This window comes from Eurypyga helias, unplaced genomic scaffold (genome assembly GCF_000690775.1).
Source record: "Eurypyga helias isolate BGI_N326 unplaced genomic scaffold, ASM69077v1 scaffold5886, whole genome shotgun sequence".
In the NCBI taxonomy this organism is placed as follows: Eukaryota; Metazoa; Chordata; class Aves; order Eurypygiformes; family Eurypygidae; genus Eurypyga; species Eurypyga helias.
In genome coordinates, this window is record NW_010257127.1 from 35,403 (window position 1) to 54,749 (window position 19,347).

Consider the following 19,347-nt stretch of genomic DNA (forward strand, 5'->3'; position numbering starts at 1 on the left):
TACTGTGGAAATTCCTGTATTAGTGCTGCAGCTATTATGTTCTCCAGGGCTGTAAAGTCATCTGCTTGAAAAATGCAAATTATAGGAGGAAAACCACCTGCTACCAATTAAAATCTATAGTGTTTCCTTTAACTGAGATGTTGGCTTCTATGGCTTGCAATGACCAAAGCATTTGGTCATTCCAGCTAGGAAGGCATGTGTATCATGCACGGGACAAAAGGAACAGAAGTTAAATTTCCCTCATCCATAGTCCCAGTTTAAAAATTGCTTCTCTGGTTCTTATGGCAGATATTGCATACGCATGACTTAAAATGAAGAGCAAAATACCATCTTTTCAAGGTTTTGGAGAGCGTAGAATGCCACTTATGATCAATTAAACGTGAAAATGATGCTAAATGCCATGCTACAGCTGCAATCCCAAAAAGCCTGCCTGGAAGACAACAGCCTAAAGCAAAACCATAAATCCCATATTGTGAGGAAGACAGCATTACGTTTTAAAGAGCACTGCCTTCTTAGCACACATTTATAACTGCCACAAACTAACTTACTTAGAGTTTTTGAGTCTGGAACTTTTGAGTAATGCCTGGAGATGGACAGAACTGAAAAGACCATTTTGGGGCTAAATGGTTGTCTCATTAAATGACAGTTGTTTAGCACATCCTTGGATTCTGTTACCTTTGTCTTAAATCTCTTGCTATCATTCACATGTAATTTTGAACATTAAAGTAATATATCCTCATTGATCTGCAGTGGAAATGCTCCATATGTTGAGCACCGAGAGTGAGATACTCTATGATCAGTAGGGGCCCTGATGTTCTTTAAAAATAAGTTGTAATCTGTTAGTCTCTGCACATCAGTAAAACAATGTCTTGGCTACTTTTTATACTGCCCTACAATAAAATTCTCCTTATATAAAATCAATGCCAAAACACCCTTGGGAACAACACAAGTCCTATAACCTGTGTTTGTTAAAGTCTGATATTATGCCTTTCTCAGGTAGATACACTATAGCTGGATTTTGCCTACAAAAACATGTTTAGCAGTCTACTGCTCAAGATTCAGGATCTTGAAACTCACCTTGTGTGTGGGCCAGGAATTTTGAGTTTTCCTACCTGACTTTGTATGTGGACGTGTGTTTTTGAGTGTGTGCATACACGTACTTTATTTTTGGGAGGAAGGAGCGGGTTTGCTGAAGGTAAGATAGGAACTGAAGACACAGTAGAGCATGTCTCATGCCTTCAAAATTTCTCCTACAACTACCCTAACAAATTGTGGCAATTAACATGCTGTTAGTGTTAGATGTATGCAGCTAGTGCAGGTTCTAATAATTGAAAAAGCATTTAGAGCTTTTACACCCTGACTGAATATTTCATGATGTGCTACATGTTTCACTATTTACTCAGTGGGCCTCTGTCACTTCAATCTTCTCTGACTGCTTTGACTGGTGCTATAAAGCTCAACCAAGACAGAGTGACGGCTTGTCACAGGCAAATTCCACTGACTCCAGCAGCTCGCTGGGACTAGCTGTGAAGATTGTCACGACATTCTGATGGAATTCAGCAAATGTTTTGTGACTAATACACCCAACATTTGTCGGCTACCATTAGCCGTTCCCTGTGACCCTCTGCAGTCTATGTGGATGGAATTAAGTTGTAATGAGAATTTGTTGCCTGTGTGTGTTACACTAATGACACTCTCTTACTGATCTTTCCTTTCACAGGTTAATCAGCAACGAAATTTGTAAGGAATCATTGCCCAGGTGCATGGTGCTTTAGAGATGAAAACCCAGTATGACAAGAGAAAGAAAACCCATAGTTTACTGTTGAATGCTTTAACTGCCATATTCAGAGGTTATCCTAAGTTTGGATACAACCTCCCACCATCTGACTTTTTCCCTAAATCGACAAAGAAGAATATATCTAATACAGTGGCTGGTACCTAGTGCCCTGTCAAGCCTATGGCCTGAATCACAGCACTAAGAATGCTAACAATCCTCCCGCCTTCAATCTCACTCTGACCAGGTGTTGCTGAAGTTTTTTTTTTATACCCTCAGAAGCCTTACTGAAAAGTTCACATTAATTTATCAGGACTAGTAAGGACACTGATATACAGCTGTTTACTGTAAGAATCTTGCTCTTTAAAGTATCTGGATACATCAGGACGTACTCAGAATATGCTTCTGAAGTATGAATCCTATGATATAGAAAAAAAAAAAAGTTAACTTTTAGCCCTTTATATGAGCAATTTAATGAGGAGAAAACAAGGCATACATCTGATGTATCTTCTGCTTTTAGTATTTCCCATTTATATCTACTCAGGCTGAAGAAGTAGCAATCTTTGAGGGGTAGGAGAATACACCCAGAAAAAATATTTTTCATTTGTAAAAACATAAACTCATAGTTAAGTGGCATCATAAAATACAAGAGGGTTTTTTGCCACTTAAATGAAGTGTGTAGCCTTTATACCTTATGATAAAAGCTACCACTTTCACAAGTCAAAGTTTATAAGAATTTGTTTTTATCTTTAAACACAGTTTAAAGATGAAGAGGGTTTTTTTTTTCCTTTGTCTTGATTTGAGTGGATCTTCTGTTACACTGAACTTTATAAAAAAAAAGTTGATTTTTTTTTTTTGCCTGGAAAATTCTTTTTTTCCAGACACTGCTCTCTCATCTCAAAAACACTTGTGCAATATTTTACACTACACAAAAAAAAAATACGATACTGTTCTTATTCCCATGCTTTGTAACACAACTACCAACAGTAGCAACGGTCAGATGGTTGATGTATGCTATCCCCTACCATCCAAAACTTTTCATTCTATAACCTTGCTAAAAACAGGTCTAAGATAACAGTGATCACTGTGCTACTCCAGTTGCTCATGTTGCTTGTTGTGAACTTGTAAAACAGAATCAGGAAGCAAAATGTGCTATTAAATACCTGCTGTGTTGCAGCTTAGTTATCATTACGTATTAGCACTGCATAAAGTTAGCCTTGTAATTCCTTAAAAATGGACATAAATTTTAGAGTACACGATGGAAATCTCCAAGGATATGTGTATAAACCATTGTTATGCTTATTCAGTGAGCTTTCACCTCTTCAAATCTGCCTATTCTAGGGGATTCATGGAAAATTATCAGATTGAACTAATTTTACCAGTTTTTGCTTGAGAAATGTTCTCTTCTAGACCTCCCATCACTTTGTTTTGGTTCCTATGAAAAAGCTCACAGCTCATGGAAGAGCAGCCCTACAATGGCAGGAGTAATATAAATTCATCCTGAGTGGCACTAGCAGAAATGCGTATGTACATTTGAGTGTATGTAGCTGTGTGGGTGGATGAGGAGATAAATGTGCACAGCTATTGTTCATATACTTAGAATAACACACCCAACTTCAGGAAAAAAGACAGGAGGTTTCCCCCTCAACTTCAGATAAATAATCTCATTAGGTTACCAGAAACGTATGCCAAAAACCTCACTTTTTTCCATGTCACTTAGCTGGGTCTTGACAGTCTCTGAGCAAGCTTTGTGGTTTGGTTGGGAATTATTTTAGATCCTTGATCAAGAAAAATCCTCAGGCTTATGAAATTCTCTTTGGCAACACACTGAAAACCCAGTGTCCTCTGATGCCTCTGATTCTTATGTGATCAGCGACACTAATGATAATGACCCTTTGCTGAGTATGCTACTTGTCTAGAGGCCTATGTCAACTACACCACTACACTCGGAGTGGACAGGGACAAACTATTTGTTTGCTCTTCAGGCCCCTTGGGCCCTGTCATATGCTATTTGTTCTTGCATTAAGAGGTAGTTTGACTCAGCTGGGCTGACATTTCCTTCAAGTCAGTGTATTCCACTCATGCAGTAGCAGCTACCAAAGCTTTAAGTGCAGACTTGAGCCCCAGCAACAATGCTTTTAAGTGGATTTTTTGATTCATATCCAGGGCTTTTCACATTTTTACTGGTCATTCTGGAATCCAAAATGACACTTTTTTTTTTTAAAGTAGCTTTACCATTTGATATTCAGGTGACATAGGCTCCTTGTATTTAATGAATCTGTTCATCAATAACATGCATCAAAAACTGTGCCTGTAGATGATGAACAGGTGACAATATCACTGCATGACACCAGAGGCATCAAATGGTTTTACTTTTCTTCTCTGTCTCATGAAGAAGGATACCTGATAGCCGATTACTCTGCTACTGACAGCTTTCCTTCATTTTCCATCTATTTTCACTTTAATTTACATTTTATTGTAATAGCATGTCTTTGTATTCACATCTCCACAGGAGAAGCATCCATTTTTTCCTGTCGGAGTTGAAGTTATTTTTTAATAATAACTATGTTCTTGAGGGCTTAATGGGACAGACTTCTGTTGATGTAAAACATGACAATGCAGAGTATTTTTTTAGTTAATTTGCATTTGTAGCTATAGTTGGAATTTGAAGGATTTGCTTTCGATTGAATAGATTCTTCCAGTATTGTATCAGTGTGATTCTGCTCATGTCATTTGATGCAATGCAGGATTCAGTTAGAACAGGGATTTTCTGACTGACAATCTAGACCATTTGTGATATATACAAAGAACATTTGTATGCCTAGCATCTATTTATTTCAGTTACTAACTTATTGGCATTTAGAGAGAAGAACGTCAAAAAGATGACATTGAAAAGATGTCTTCAATCTACCTATCTAAATCACATTTGTTAATAAAGCTTCTACTTACATGTGAGTACATCTCAAAAATTCTCAGTTTCTGACCAGGTCTAAAAAAGCGCCTGTCAGACCTCCTGTTGTTATGTCCCAGGGAATACCTACGATATAGCTTCTGTCCTCTGTTCTAGTCCAGTGACAGCAGAAGTCACAAAGTTTTATCTCATGGCATAATGCCTTCTTCCCCGATTTGGCCCAGATGCTATGGTCGTCTAAAAACTATGCAGCATTTTCAACATTATCTTAACAGTAGGGCTGCTCAGAAAATGATTCTACAGTCACAGCTTCAATTACAATTTGGAAATGAACTTTTCACATATTCCTCCTTTAAATGGTCCAGACTTGTCCTCCAGGTCCCCTCTAGATCCAGGACTATAACTGAGGAAAAGTAGCCAGCTGTTTCTGTGGGAGGGACAGGGGCAAAGCTGGCTTTGAAAAGGAGCTTTTAAAGTAAATTTAGGAAAAATATTGCAAAGATAAATATCAGCTACAGACATGACAGTGCTTTAGCTGATTTACCTCTTGTGTACTTTCAGTTGACATACACTGAAGATTTCTGGGCAGGAAAGCAAGTATCTGTCACTTTAGGTAATTTACGAGGATACGAAACAGCAGATAATACAGCCCACCTTTGTTTATCAGAAAGGAGAAAAGCGTTTGGCCAATACACACAAAGCTTAACAGAGTTCTTTTCTGATTCGATCCACTGTCTTTTATATAGCACCTCGAACCAAAGTTAAGTCAGTGTAGATAAAGGGTAAGACAAAGAGATGCTTGGGTCTGGGGAGGCTGAGGGTGCCTGTATAGGGCTGGTGAATAAATTTAGTAGCGAGGGAGAAGAGGAAGAAAACAATGTCTGGATTTGGAAGCCTGGCAAGTTCTCCACTCGCTGCTCGACCTGTATTTAGCAATTCTGATGTGCTACTGAGCAGACAGCTCAGGCTCAGGACGACTACTCTCCCTCAGTCCCTCTTCAGCAGGCAATGAAAGCAGGCTCCACTTTGAAAATCTTCCCCCATCATGCAAACTGACACAGGCATGCTTTTCAAAAACCCACAGCCAATCTGTTGATCATTACTTATTTACAAAGGCCTTCGGGCAGAAAGTCCTGTAAAAACCATACTTGATACGGTATACACTAGCTTTTTCTGCTTGTGGAAAAAAGTACCCCTAAGGCTACCTCAAACCATCACTTTCTATTGCACATAAAATGCACCGTGTAACACTAAAGTATTTAATATATATGGTATAATATATCTACAGGAAAGGCATTTGTGTAGAAGTATGTTACCCTGTATTTGGTAATTTGATGTTTTGCTGAAGGCTATGACTTGAAAAAGCCTGCACCTAGTACAGAGGACCTGTCATCTCAGTACCCAAGAGCCAATAGAATAAAGAAGTACCCTTAAGCAGCAAAACTTTGACACAGCTTTGAAGCATATGAAAACAGTATAACTCCCCAGAATTATTATTACTCAAGATCAAAGAAATGAGGCATACTTTACATAGCAAGCAGGGACAGTGTGCTTAGCTCCAAATGTTTCAGCTCTTTCTCTTTCTCCCTCTTTCTTTTTATTTCTACTTCCCCAAAATTAGGATTTGGTGTGGGGGAAGAATCTCCCACATGTTTAAAACTTCAAGTGGTTAAAACTATTAGTACCAGATAAAAAGACTGTCCAAAGGTAAGTAAATTGAAAATGATGTTAGCATGACAACTGGCACCATAAAAATGAGAAGCTTGCCAGTATGTTCATTTTATTCTTTCTCCTAAACTGTAAACAAGCATGTAAATCAGTGTCAGATGGGCAAGACTGAGCTAACAGGAAGGCAGAGAACTTTTAGTGATACATTTAACAGAAATAGATGGTCTACAGCAAAAAAAAGCCACAGTTGGGTGCATTTTCCTCTGTGAAGCAATCTAACTTTTGGTTCTATAGTCTAAACGGTAATGAAGACGACTTGTAGAAGGCACGTCCTTGAATATGTCCTATATTGCAGTAACAGTAAACAAATATGGGTGCTTCTGTAAGTGGCCAAAAAAAGTTTCCAGTCTACTGACTGAAATACAAAGAGGAATATTACTTAGCTGTATCCAGAATTGTTAAAGGAACAAAACCATTGTCAACAATAAAATTTCTGAATTATTTTATATATAGAAAGAACTATATATTACATTTTTTCACTTAACCACTGTGACTGCAGAACAGTTACTGCTACACATACACCCAAACTGGATAAATGTGTCTGTTTATATATGCAAATAAGGTCATATTTTTTCTGTATATATATGCAGTGGAAAATGTCTGCTATGATGTTTAGTTTTGGATACAATTACGGACTGAGGTTCTAGCCTGGCTACTTCAGATATGAATAACCAGAGGAGGAACAGCCTCCTTGTAGAAAACTCCACGTCTGCTATCCGATCCTGTTGTGACTGACTCGAACAGGCCAAAAGTGAAGCACACTGACACAGAAAGCAAATGCCATACTATTGTAATAGATTCCTACCTCGTGTTGCAGTTCTAGTTTTAACAAAACTGTTAGAGCTAATTTGTCCTATGGAAGGACACTACATAGTTATAAAAAGGTGTACTGGTGTAAAGTAATGTACACATAGCAACAGGGGAAAAATATCACTAACAAGATGATGTTTTCAACACCCACTTTTAGAGTATATACTAACCTCAAAAAATCCCTGTATTTCATAATTAATGTGCTTTTAGCCTGAGTAAAACTGCATTAGTTTTGAACTTTGCTTTGGCAAGTACATAGATTATTAGACTTTTTTATCAGTCTAAATCAATTAACAGAAATTTGATTTCAATCGACAGGATAAAAGGAAGGTAATATTCAGGTTCATTTTTGATTGTGATGATACATCTCACATATGGCCTTAAGTACAGAACACAGTACTCAGAGGGAATCCAACAAAAAGAGAATTGCCTGAGGCAAACTAACCACATGAGTTCCCCTGATTGGTTAGTGCTATCATTAGTGCCACTGCTGTTTAAGAACTACACACGGACAGGACAGGGTGACAGCTAAGACTTTAAAGCCTATGTATTTTTCAAACAGCTTTTCAAACTGTTTTTCATGACAGAATTTTTTTCAGCTCTATCATTAACTGCTGACAAGCTGACAGAATAAATACTTCAGCCTTTCAGAAACCATCTAACAATCTTTTTTTTCCCACCCCCACCCCTTATTTTTGATGTGGGGGGAGGAGAAGAGAAAGGCAGAAGAACAGAGATGAAGATATGAGCTTCTTACAGTCTTACCTCATCAGTTTGGGTGAGGAGTTGGGTGAATTTCGCATGCCTCCGTTTCGCTGCTTTTTTTTGGGTGATAGTGTCGACGGCTGCTCATCTTCAACTGGAAATATAAGGAACTCATGAGATTAAGTACTGCTCTAAGTGCAATATGAAATACAAGTGAAGTAGCAAAGAACACACACTCTATGTCCATTCACGCACTGATACTTCATTGCTAACATAGGCCCAACAGTAATAAAAATCAAATACGTGTTAGTCAAAGAGATTGGATTGAAGGAGAAGCAGGGTAGAATACCAGAGTTTTGAACACAGACGTTCAAATTGGTTTCATACTTCAAAAACAAAGGGGGGGAACCACATTCGGGTTATTCTTAGAGTTATTTTCAGTTAATCTGAAAAACAGAAAAGTAGAATTAGTGCTCTGCTATATTCCCAGAAAGATGAAGTACTATTTGCAATACCAACATAACAGCTGCCAGCCTGCTTTTGCTAATGAACTAGACACCAGTTGGTTCTTGCTCCTCACATGCCAAACAACAGAGTCTTCATGAAGAGATGTAAAATATTCAATGCCTTGATGTTCAATGATTCAGTTAGTCAGGAATGTGAACGCAGCCTGCCATTGTGCACAGCTCTCCAGCACAAGTCAGACTTCATCGCTCTACTCTTCTCACAAAAGGGAGTTTTTACAGGAGTGAACAGAATGAGGTTGAATGGAAGTGGGGAGACAATACCTGTATAACAGAGGATGCATGTGTTATGCAATCTTTTAATGAGGATGAGGTGCATTTTCAGTGACAGATCAATTTACAGATGTAAAATCACTTACAGTTTTGTCAATCATAAACTACTCTTGAATAACCTATGTTATAATACATATTGCTTAAACAAGTGCAGCTTCCTAATAACTCATCTATAAGAACTAATCATCATCTTTACTGTTTCAGGATAGTTACTGCACTTGATAATTTGCACATAAGGTTTATGTGTGCTATTAAAAGGAAGTCTCTTATGCCCGCTTTCTCAAATTCACACTAATGCTGAATTATTTTAAAATAAAGATGGAAAAAGTATGATTTTTTTCCCATCTTATTTTTAACTGAAAAATGAATTGGAAGATAATATAACTGATGCCTAGAAATCTGTTACTTTAAAGCTAAAATGAAAGAGATTAGTAGTCGCAGCAGCTATATTAAGAGCTTAATACACATAAGCAGTGCACAAGCAGATGCTGTAAAAAAAAAAAAATCTATTTGCAACCAGCTATGTAGGAAGAACAACAAAACCTGGGTATATGTCACCTGCCCTAGACTTATCTGGGAAGAAATTAAGCAATAGCATTCTGCTATAACCCTCTTCTGACACTATTTTATTACAGGCTGCGTTGTAGCCTGTCATGTCCTTGCCCATGGCATGGGGGCTCAGAACTAGATGATCTTTAAGGTCCCTTCCAACACAAACCATTCTATGATCCTATGATGTCTCTCTGTTTGACCAAGTCTGCTATGGAACTTCATTCTGCCTTGCTTAAGACCGAAGGACTAGGCCCTGAAAAGACAGATGTGCTGTCTTTCTAAATAACCTGGCACATCAAAGGAATCAAAACAAAAGACAGCACTGCAAAACAAAAACCAAAAAAAGAGAAAAGATAACCCCAAAATAAATACCCCAAAGAGTGGTATAAAAGGTAATACTTAGATCGGGGCAATGACTGTCTAATAATGATTTGCTTCCCTAGCTTTCTTTTCTGTCAGGCAGCATCCCCAGAGAAAAAATTCCATATTATTTTACTTTTTTCCTCCAAGTCTGAGTCCTATAGAAGAAACGTTTATTGTTGATTAGTCAAGTATGAGTCTTTGTTTGGCTGACAGATAAATAAGGTCATAGAAAATTCTCAAAAATATACAAATTGAAATTTTCTTTCTGTGACAATTTGTTTGGATTAAACTAGATCATTCAACATGTAGCTATTTGCAAGATGAAGCGAATATGCACAGAATTGTTAGTAATATCTTTCTATTTCTGATTACAACAAAGTGGAAGTATTTGTGCATTTCAGAACACCATCTGCAAATCACTCTCTTGGAAATGTTCTAGTCTTGTTTTAAACTTGTCTATCAAAAAATCATTCACATGTTATTCCACACAGACAATAGGTTGCTTTCAACATATACACTGTGCTCTCTTGTTCTCTATACGATATAAATATTCAGTTCCAATCGGATGAATCGACCACTTAAAAGATCAAAGGAACAAGAACCATGCAAAATGTTCCTTCTAGAAACCAGCTATAAGCGATACTTTTTGCTCCCTTGGTAGTAAAAATTCTAAACTTCACTTAATTTAATCTGCTACCATGGGGTTACAGAATGTTTGTGAAGAAATTCAGTATTGTACCATAAATAAAGTTTAAGGAAGATATATAGTCATTAGGACAATGTGCAAAATCTTACATTAACACAAGTCATCTGTAGATCATATTATAGCCAGTAATATTTCTAAGAGCAATATACAACTATTAAAAAAGAGTAATTTTCCAAGATTTCACCGAGCTAATGACTTCTATCTGATCTTTTCAAATACTGAAAGTCAGTACTACAAATATCTTTTGTAATAAATGGTCCAATGTTTGTGCTCTCCAGCGCTGCCATGTGATGCTACCCTGCCATCTGATTACTAGTAATCATCCAAAATAACCATTTCTAGAACTAGATGTCTAGCAGTCTGCAGTTACTTTTGGTAATGCATCTACAATAAATAAGCTCCCTCTTTTGGCACATGCTTGTCATATTCAAATGTCATTACTGTCACCAATTGCCTGGAAAGTCCAAGGTTAACGTGACTCACTAGTTAATATCTCTTAGCAAAGCCTTCTGAGAGATCTCAATTTCTTGCTAAAGAAATGCTTTGTTTAAGCAAGGAAGTCATTTATTCTCGTTGGAGCAATGAGAGGTGATCTATCTTAATCATATCACATCCAAACAAGACTTTGTTTAGATGTGAAATCTGTGCACAGAGATTACAGTGCATCTGCAGTTTAGAAACGCAGCTCCATAAGAATGGGTGAAGGGAACCCATGAATCTGAAATATGTGAATGGTATATAATGGACACCATTACTTATGGCTTGTTCCCAAAAGTGTTGCAAAGATAACTCACAAGTGGCTTCTTAGTAGTAAGTAGGAGATAAAACATATTTAATTATTATCCTTCAGATACTCTTATTGATTTCCTGCATATTTAAAGAAATAGATCTAACTAAATTTTTAGTAAAGACATAAAGTGTCATTTTAGTTTCATGGTTCCTGTGTCTGCATTAATTTAAAAGGGAGTCTTAAATTTGCTTGTTCTGATGAAAGAACAAAAACAGATCTTCTGATCTGTTGTATGTTTGACCTAGCACTTTTGTTGATGAGGATGTGTTCCCATTTCTAGTATTTCTGACGTCTTTACAATACAGGATTTGTATTAAAATACAGTAATATTATATTATCCAGACATACTTTAACAGCTTTCATAACAATTGCAAATAAGTTAAAGAATTGGACACAGAATCTTACAGAATCGGAACTCAATCCACAGCCTCTGAGTTCTAATAAGATTCAAGAGCTTGTTTGCACATCCCGAAGTACAACGCTTAATGTACTATTGTAACAACTCAGTGCTCACTTGTCTCATAGGCAGAGAATATAACAGTTTTGCAGTTCAGGAAGACTCAGTGCTAGAAAAATGTCAGGCAAGTCTAATGAGGCTTCAGATGCTCCGGTTTATGCTGGAGTTTAATTTAAAGTTACACTGATGTTTTAACATGTTTGCTTATTCTTGAGTAAAAAGGATTCATTATTTCAATGACAGAAACTCCAGACAATGTTCCATGGAGTGATTTAAAATGTGCTGGTAATTTTAACAGCCTTAATGTGGAGCTGAACATCTGTAACAACATATTACTTGACTTTTATCCTCATTTCATTTTTAAGCAAAATAAAGGGAATGTCTTCCAGAAACAGTGGACAAGTTCATAACTTTTTTCTTTGTTATTTAGTTACTATTTTTAAAATAAATCTGTCTCTTTCACTACTTCTCCCAGGTGACTAGCAGAACAGTTTACAGACACTGTTTTTTAGACCCAAAAAAGAGCTGGAATTTGAAACAGCATCTATGTTACTGAACCTCAAACTGGAATACCTGGTAAACTCATTCTGCCTAACGTGTAAATGCTTCAGAGTAAATAAACCATATAAAAGGTAAAGCGCAAACCACCCAGAAACATTAGTTGACTAGCTATCTTTATTAACTTATTAATCACCACATCTGGAGAAACCCACATCTGTAAGCACTTAAAAGAACATTAGTAATGTCATAGTCACATTGAAAACAGACTGCAAAACCATGCACAAACCAATTCGTATTGCCTTATGCGTCCAACTACAGGGCTACCTACAGAGGTCTTGGTTCAACCCAGGCTTTTGGGACTGGTAGCGGTATTTTACAGGCAAGCTGAGTGCCCTTTGTAATCTACAGTATGTAGATTTTCCTTGTTCAACAGAATTCAATAAGTTAAGGTGCAGCAGCGAGGGGTTGTTGGGTAGGAAGAGGCTCCCTTTACGGTTATTAACAAGTGGAACAGGTTCCAGGATTCCTTCAGTGGACTTGGCACCAACCAATGCATTAGAAGTTGCATTCTTGAATTGATATGAACATTTTGGGTAACTTGATCTAGCTGCATTCTTTACTTCTAAATAATAAGAAAAAATGTAAATTAATGTCTTTGTATTAAAAATTATTTCAAACCACAGGCATGAATCAGTTTTGATATTATGTGGAATTACAGACTTTAAAGCTTAAAGTATCAGTTTCTATAGCTGAAATAGAGGTTTATACCTGCCGCTTTCTTAATTTTTTTTCCCCTAAAAACGGCTTTTTATAAGAGAATACTTATAAAAGGATTATTCCACAATATTATCATCTTTAAGCAATAATCCCATCCTAGGGTAAGTGTGTCTGAGGTAACACTTATTTCCCACATGTTGATAAAGGCTTTGAGATTTACTAGCTGTGGAAGATGTTTATTCCTTTGAATCTAGTGAAAATGACAGTGGAGGGAGAGCACTCTGCTGCTATGAAAATAAATAAGGAATAATAAAAAAATAAGGTTAACACTTCAAACTTGTGCAAGCATACTTATGGAATTAAGCTCATGTTTAGGAACCTACATAAAAGTAGTTGGGTATTCAGAAGTGCTGAATACTGTCTGTTTCAGGAGGTCACGCATAGCACCTCTGAAAAGAAAGTTAATAAATTTAATTTCCTAAATACGGATTTATCTTGAAACTGTGATTCTCATTCTTCTATTTCTAAAGATAATTAAACAAAAACCCCATAGTAATAGCTCTAAGAAATTCTATCCTCTGTAAAAAAATAATGGAGTGTTTTTCTGGTGAAAATATGCAGTAATGATCTTGTAATGCTTGTTTCATTCTAAATGAGTATATTATAGTGAAGAAGGTACAGAACTGAGCCACTAAGATCTTAAATTCTTTTGTGTATTATGAGGTGAGGAGGTTAGGTAGGGAGTAGTTTATGGACTGATAATCTTGTAGCATTATTTCCATATGTTCAAATTGCCTTAAAGTTTCCAAGGAGAACTTCGAGTAGAGAGTAGCTCAAAATTGTTTGAGGAGGTCAGCATGTTTTTTGGTATCTGTGTCTAGCTTACCATCAGCTAGAAACACTATCTAGTAACAGAAAAGCTATTTAAATAGCATCCACCTGCTTGCCATTTTGTTTAAGCACAAAATCTGCCAATCTCACAAAAAAAGGTGACTATATGTGCATTACAAGAGTCAGTGGAATGTACTTTTTCACGAAGTTCAGCTATTTGGTGAGAAAGTATCCATTCCCATTCCATGATCTCCGAACTGATGACTAATACTCTGAATGAGGTCGATAGAAAAATCAGTTGGAACAGAACTAGAATAACTCTCAATGTTGTTCTGCTCTTTACTAGTACTAGTAACATTTAAAGCATAATGTTAATAATGCACACTTATGAGAGTACACATAGATTTTAAATCATTGGAGGATATCTTTGATTAGCAAATCTGCCACAAAAATTGCTGTGTGTCCTATTGGATACACTACTTGAAAATTATCAATTATACCTCAGAGTTACTGGGGTTTTGTCAAATCTTGTACTTCTATCTTTGATATTCCTCTAGTGAAACAATTTTCAGATGATAAAATACATCTGCAGAGACCTATCTCCCTACATAAGTCATTGGTCAGGTATGTATTTGAACACTTTGAAATGCATCAATTCAGTTCTATTTTTAAACTACAGACAGTAATGTTGGAAATAATCTTCATAAATCTACATGCCTGCTTTAAAGTATCGTCACATACAATGGAAGATCAACATCTATTAATAATGATTATTCACTCTCCAATCAAGTTCCTTAAGAAACATCATAAAACGTTATAGTCTCTTCTGGAGTTCAATAAGTGATGGTTTCAGATACCAGACCCGAAAATTCCATAACAGTTTATGTCTTATGGAATATTCCATGCAGACATAACTAAGCTTTCCTCAGAGTTTGTGCTTACAGAGGCACAAGCATGAGACAGAACTGAAATACCTTGTCTTTCAGTATGGCTTAATAGCTTGAGATTGGCATTGTATTTAATAGCATCACATGATCTTCTTCAGCATGAAGGCAGACTGTGCTGTGTAAAATATATCCTATTTCCCCTTATTTCCAACAGTTTGGAAAGAGTACTACCACTGAAAAGCCAAACATCAAACAATGGGGATAACAGAGTTACCATTTTTTGTCAAATTACTCCAGATTTAAAAGTTCTAACTACCAGTTTCACCCCATGACCTCTAACCTTGTGCCTCTGACAAGAGCTCAGCTGCTTCAGCTGAAAATGGAAGAAGCCCCACAGTGGATGACTATGAAATACCTTGCTCATAGGACAATTTTTTTTCTGACTCCAACAGTTTAGGGCTCATGACTTCTTACCCAATCTTGAAAAGCAAAGATTACAGTGTAACATCTGAACAGCCTCTCTTTGGAAGATATAATTCTCTTTCTCCATTCCTCTAATACAAGTATGCATTTTTACCCTAGAAGAGTAAAACTGGTTATTTTTAGTCTAAGTAGCCTGTCAAGTTGTACATGCACACTATAGCCTAGACATAAATGTCAGGATACACATGGCACTAAATGTGCAAGCACAGAGGTGCAATTTTGAGCTCAAGATATTACTGTGCTTTCAGATTAAGCAGTATGATACAACTAGGTGAGAAATACAGGCAAATGCCATGTCTTCTGCAGATACATACTATATTGTGCAGAAGCCAAAACACCTGTGTTTTCTATAGCATCCTGTTGTTCAGCCAAAACAGTTTCTTTTTATTAATAATTTCTTAAAAATTTGATTGAGTGCTTCCACCACTATGTATGCTGATTTCCATAGCAAACATATTTGGGAAGCAAAGATTGCTGTTAATTATATGGGACTAAATCTATCCTTACATACTGCTACTGCCTCACTAGGTTTGGCAACCAAACTGTCTGGATTGTGGTAATTTGCTCTACCGCTGTGCAATGTTAAACCACAACCTCCAAATCCACACGAGTTCACTTCCAAGTATGTGGTAAGTTTAGCACCAGTGAGTCTACTAAAGGAAAACTATTTTCTAGTCATAGTTACATTAGTTTCTCTTTATCCAATATGATATATGCCTTCAATTCAAATGGTCACAGGATGTGTGCACTGCCTGCATTGTTTATTCTGCCAAAGTTCATTAGATATTCAGGACACTTGTCATGTATCTAGAAGGCATTTTTATTGTTAAATAAGAATAGAGATACTTACTGGTCATTTTGACAGTAAATTTTGAATAACTTTTGAGAATGGCAAACAGTAAGGGAGCGGATAAGAGTAAGAAATTCCATGGTTTCTCTAGTATTTCCCAATTGCACCCTGGGTGAGCACTCTGTTTTTGGTAAATGCAGTACAGAACTTGCACAAGAAACCTTTCAAAATTAGACAGATGCATGTAAAATGTGTGATGTTAATGCGGTTTATGTAAAGGTATTTTGAAGCTGCATACATTCCTATTCTTTCCCCCCACCCTCAAGAACTTCCTTTCAAGCTTAATGAATATACACTTGCCTACAGACTGCATTAGGGAATCGTGCCTGTTTCACTTCTATACATTTTATTTATTATAATGAAGATAATTTGAAATGCAATCTGCAGCTCCCTGAACATTTTTAAAACAACCAATGTAGTTAATCTAATGCCTATGGCAATGTCTATTTATTCTTTGTGAGCATACACTTGCCATAACTTAAAACTGGGCTGAGCTTTAATTTAAATGTAACAAGGCAGAATACCAGTACAGTGCTTTCAACAAAATGGCTGAAACTGGCTTCAGCATGATTTGCCTGGAAGGGAAGATGAAAATGTGTTTTAAAGGAGAAAAAATATCCTGACCAAAACCAGACATTCTAAACAACCACCACCGATACCCACTGCTCCTTTCCTCCCCCATCTCTATCAGCTGCTAGGCTTTCAGCACTGTTTTTCGCCAGACACTAGCACAGTGTTTTCCTTCATAGTCAGCCATCAGCCAGAGCTGTCACTTGCAGATACTTCATTTTTGTTTCAGTCTAATTCATACTGCACCCCCTTAATCTCTGTAGTGAGCAATGCCATGCCACTGTGCAGATATGCCAGATCCATCACTAGAAGTACAGAGTGTTTTTAACAGTTAAACTATCTTGGTTTGAAAAAATATTTTATTTCTCCCCCCAACTTAACTGTGCTCTTTCTCCTAAGCATCTTCCCAGCTGACCTCCAAAAGGAGCAATCACGGTTCTGCAATCTGGCATGTCTTCCATAAAGCTCAGCTTTCACGTGGTGGGTCAAGACAAGCTGCAGCTCTGTATTACTAAATGCAAATAATCAATATGTTGATTGAGCTTTTGGCTACCAGAGTTCTTTTGATGGGAGTGACAGTGAGCATGACTTCCCTCTTTCAATGACAAGCCTGTTTAGACTTTGCTACCTACCACTTTGTGAATCAGGCAACTGAAAATACCCACAGCAATTCCTCCAAACTGTCAGCTATTGCTGTGATTCCACCCAGCACCCCCTGTACAAGACAACAGATTAACCATTAGGCTAGATATGTTGAAAATATACAGCTTCAACCTTTCCCCAGCTAGCTCAGAGCGATGTATAGATGATTATTCCAACCGTCAGCTGCCGCATAGACTTAAACCTCTGCACAATAACTCCTGGATTCATCTGCCCCTTGTCAAACTTGCGCAGCTTTAGTTTGAGCATACACAGTGTGGCAGTTTCGCTGCGGATCTAGAATAATCCAGACGGCTGCTGTCTCTTTGTTAACAGGAAGCTAAACTGATGAGTTTGTATTGCGTTTCTTATCAAAGGTATTTTCAGAAAAGAATATGAACCCAATCAGATGGGGTTGGAATTCAGCAAAATATAGAAATATAGTGTAATCAGAACATTTGTTATTTGTTAGGGGGGAAAAAAAAAAATGTTCCTTTCCTTTAAAAATTACTTTATGCCAATGAACTACTTACGTTACAAATTTGTAATTGTTGCTTGATTTTTTGGTGATAAGAAGTGACATAACTGATTAGAAACTACAATGCAACAGTGCTTGATGAAAACCAAGAATGTTAATTTCGGAAACGGCAGAGCAGTGTTTGACTTGGTGTCTGAAATGGAAATTCAAATGAAACAGGATTGCTGTTTTGGTTTCTATGTGCATTACAAACTCAGGGAAATGCATTTCATTGCTCACAAAGAGAAAGAAATATTCTACGGTATCTCTACATACTAGTACCGTTAGAAAAGCAGGTGAGGCTCACCAGCTTTTAGTTGCAGCGTGCCATCTGAAGCAGATAAGAAAACATCAAGATCCAAGAATGTCATGAACGCATCATCTCACAGTATTTACAAATACTGAATGGTGCTTACATGAGACATTCTCTTTGAAAGAGTGAAACATTCCAAGAAACATTTTTTTTCCTTTTTTTATTCCTTTTTTTTCCTCTTTTTGTCCCAGGCTTGTACCTTTTGGCTAAACGCATATAAAATTGAACAACAAATGCATTTCTCTACTATTTTTTTTTTTTAATCTATTGGCACTTGATGCTTAGGTTATATATTAATGATAAACAATCTTTCATTCTCAATTTACCTCACGTATAAAAGTTTGAAACTCAGCTACAGATCTATTCCTCACCTTTGCATTCCCCTGAATGCAGTAAAAAGACAGTTAATAGAAAATGTGGAATGTTGCTAGTCTGGATCCTGTTGTGTATTCTAGATGACTGCTCTGATATTCTGTCAAAACATGATAAACTACGTTCCTGATCTTTTAGGGTTACACATGTATAGAGAATGAAAAATTGACTGGAAAGGTGTTTGGAAACTCAGCAAACTTTTAATTTTAATCTTTTGGCAAAAAATTCCAGGATATGGTTTTACAGTACTTTATTTTTTTTAGGGGATGTGCAACCCCCTACAGATACTGTAGAACTTAGATTTTTAAATTTTTTTTTTCTAGTGCTCCTCCAGTTTAACTCAAGAGCATAATTATTATGAATGCTTTCCAGAGATACCAGTTACTGTCATTTCTCTATTACTATGACTGCAGAAGCAAAGAAGTGGTTTAAGGCTGTTCAAATTGTGATCTAAAGTGTATTACAGTCAGACAAAACACGTTGACTTTGGTGTACTTTAGATTAGCAGCTGTTCATACCTCATGCTTCAGGGTACAAGCTGATAAAATGGGGCAGGAAAAAAGCCTTTCCCATACATACAGCATTTCACAATTGGCTTGGGCAATTTAGGGGAGAAAGGTTTCAGATTTCATATAACTGGTTTCTTGTTCCTATACAGAAGTATATACATAACATGACACTATTTGTACATAACAACCATCTTCCCTTTCCCCTGACAAATGTGCACAGCAGAAAAAAGCTACTTCATTTAATTCCTAATTAAATCCTAATTCATATTTAAACTAAGTCATAGGTGCATTGAGCCTTGAACATCTTTTCTGATTCAGATTTTAGTATTCACTCATACTCTTTTCTTGTTTTTTAGTCTCTATTCTTCATTGCCTTCTCAATTTATGATTCACTCTGTAATTGTTTATTCAAGTCATCATACTGTTATTGGAAAAATGTCAAATGAAAAGTTTTTTAAAAAGCATCAGTGGGCTTTTTTCCCCCCTGTCCATTTAATTGTCCAATTGACTTCTCCACATGTTGCACCCATACAGAATACTAGACTAAAGTTTATTTTGGGAAAGA

At 36.7% G+C, this 19,347-nt stretch overlaps 1 protein-coding gene across 1 annotated transcript in view; it reads right to left on the bottom strand.

Annotated features, from left to right (window-relative positions):
• KCNMA1 (potassium large conductance calcium-activated channel, subfamily M, alpha member 1) overlaps positions 1 to 19,347 on the bottom strand; it is a gene marked incomplete at both ends in the record, with an annotated part of 146,241 nt that overhangs the window by 34,270 nt on the left and 92,624 nt on the right. The window contains one exon of the mRNA XM_010153889.1: positions 7,989 to 8,082. Within this exon, the coding sequence (XP_010152191.1) occupies positions 7,989 to 8,082 (94 nt within the window). The remainder of the gene's footprint in view (positions 1 to 7,988; positions 8,083 to 19,347) is intronic.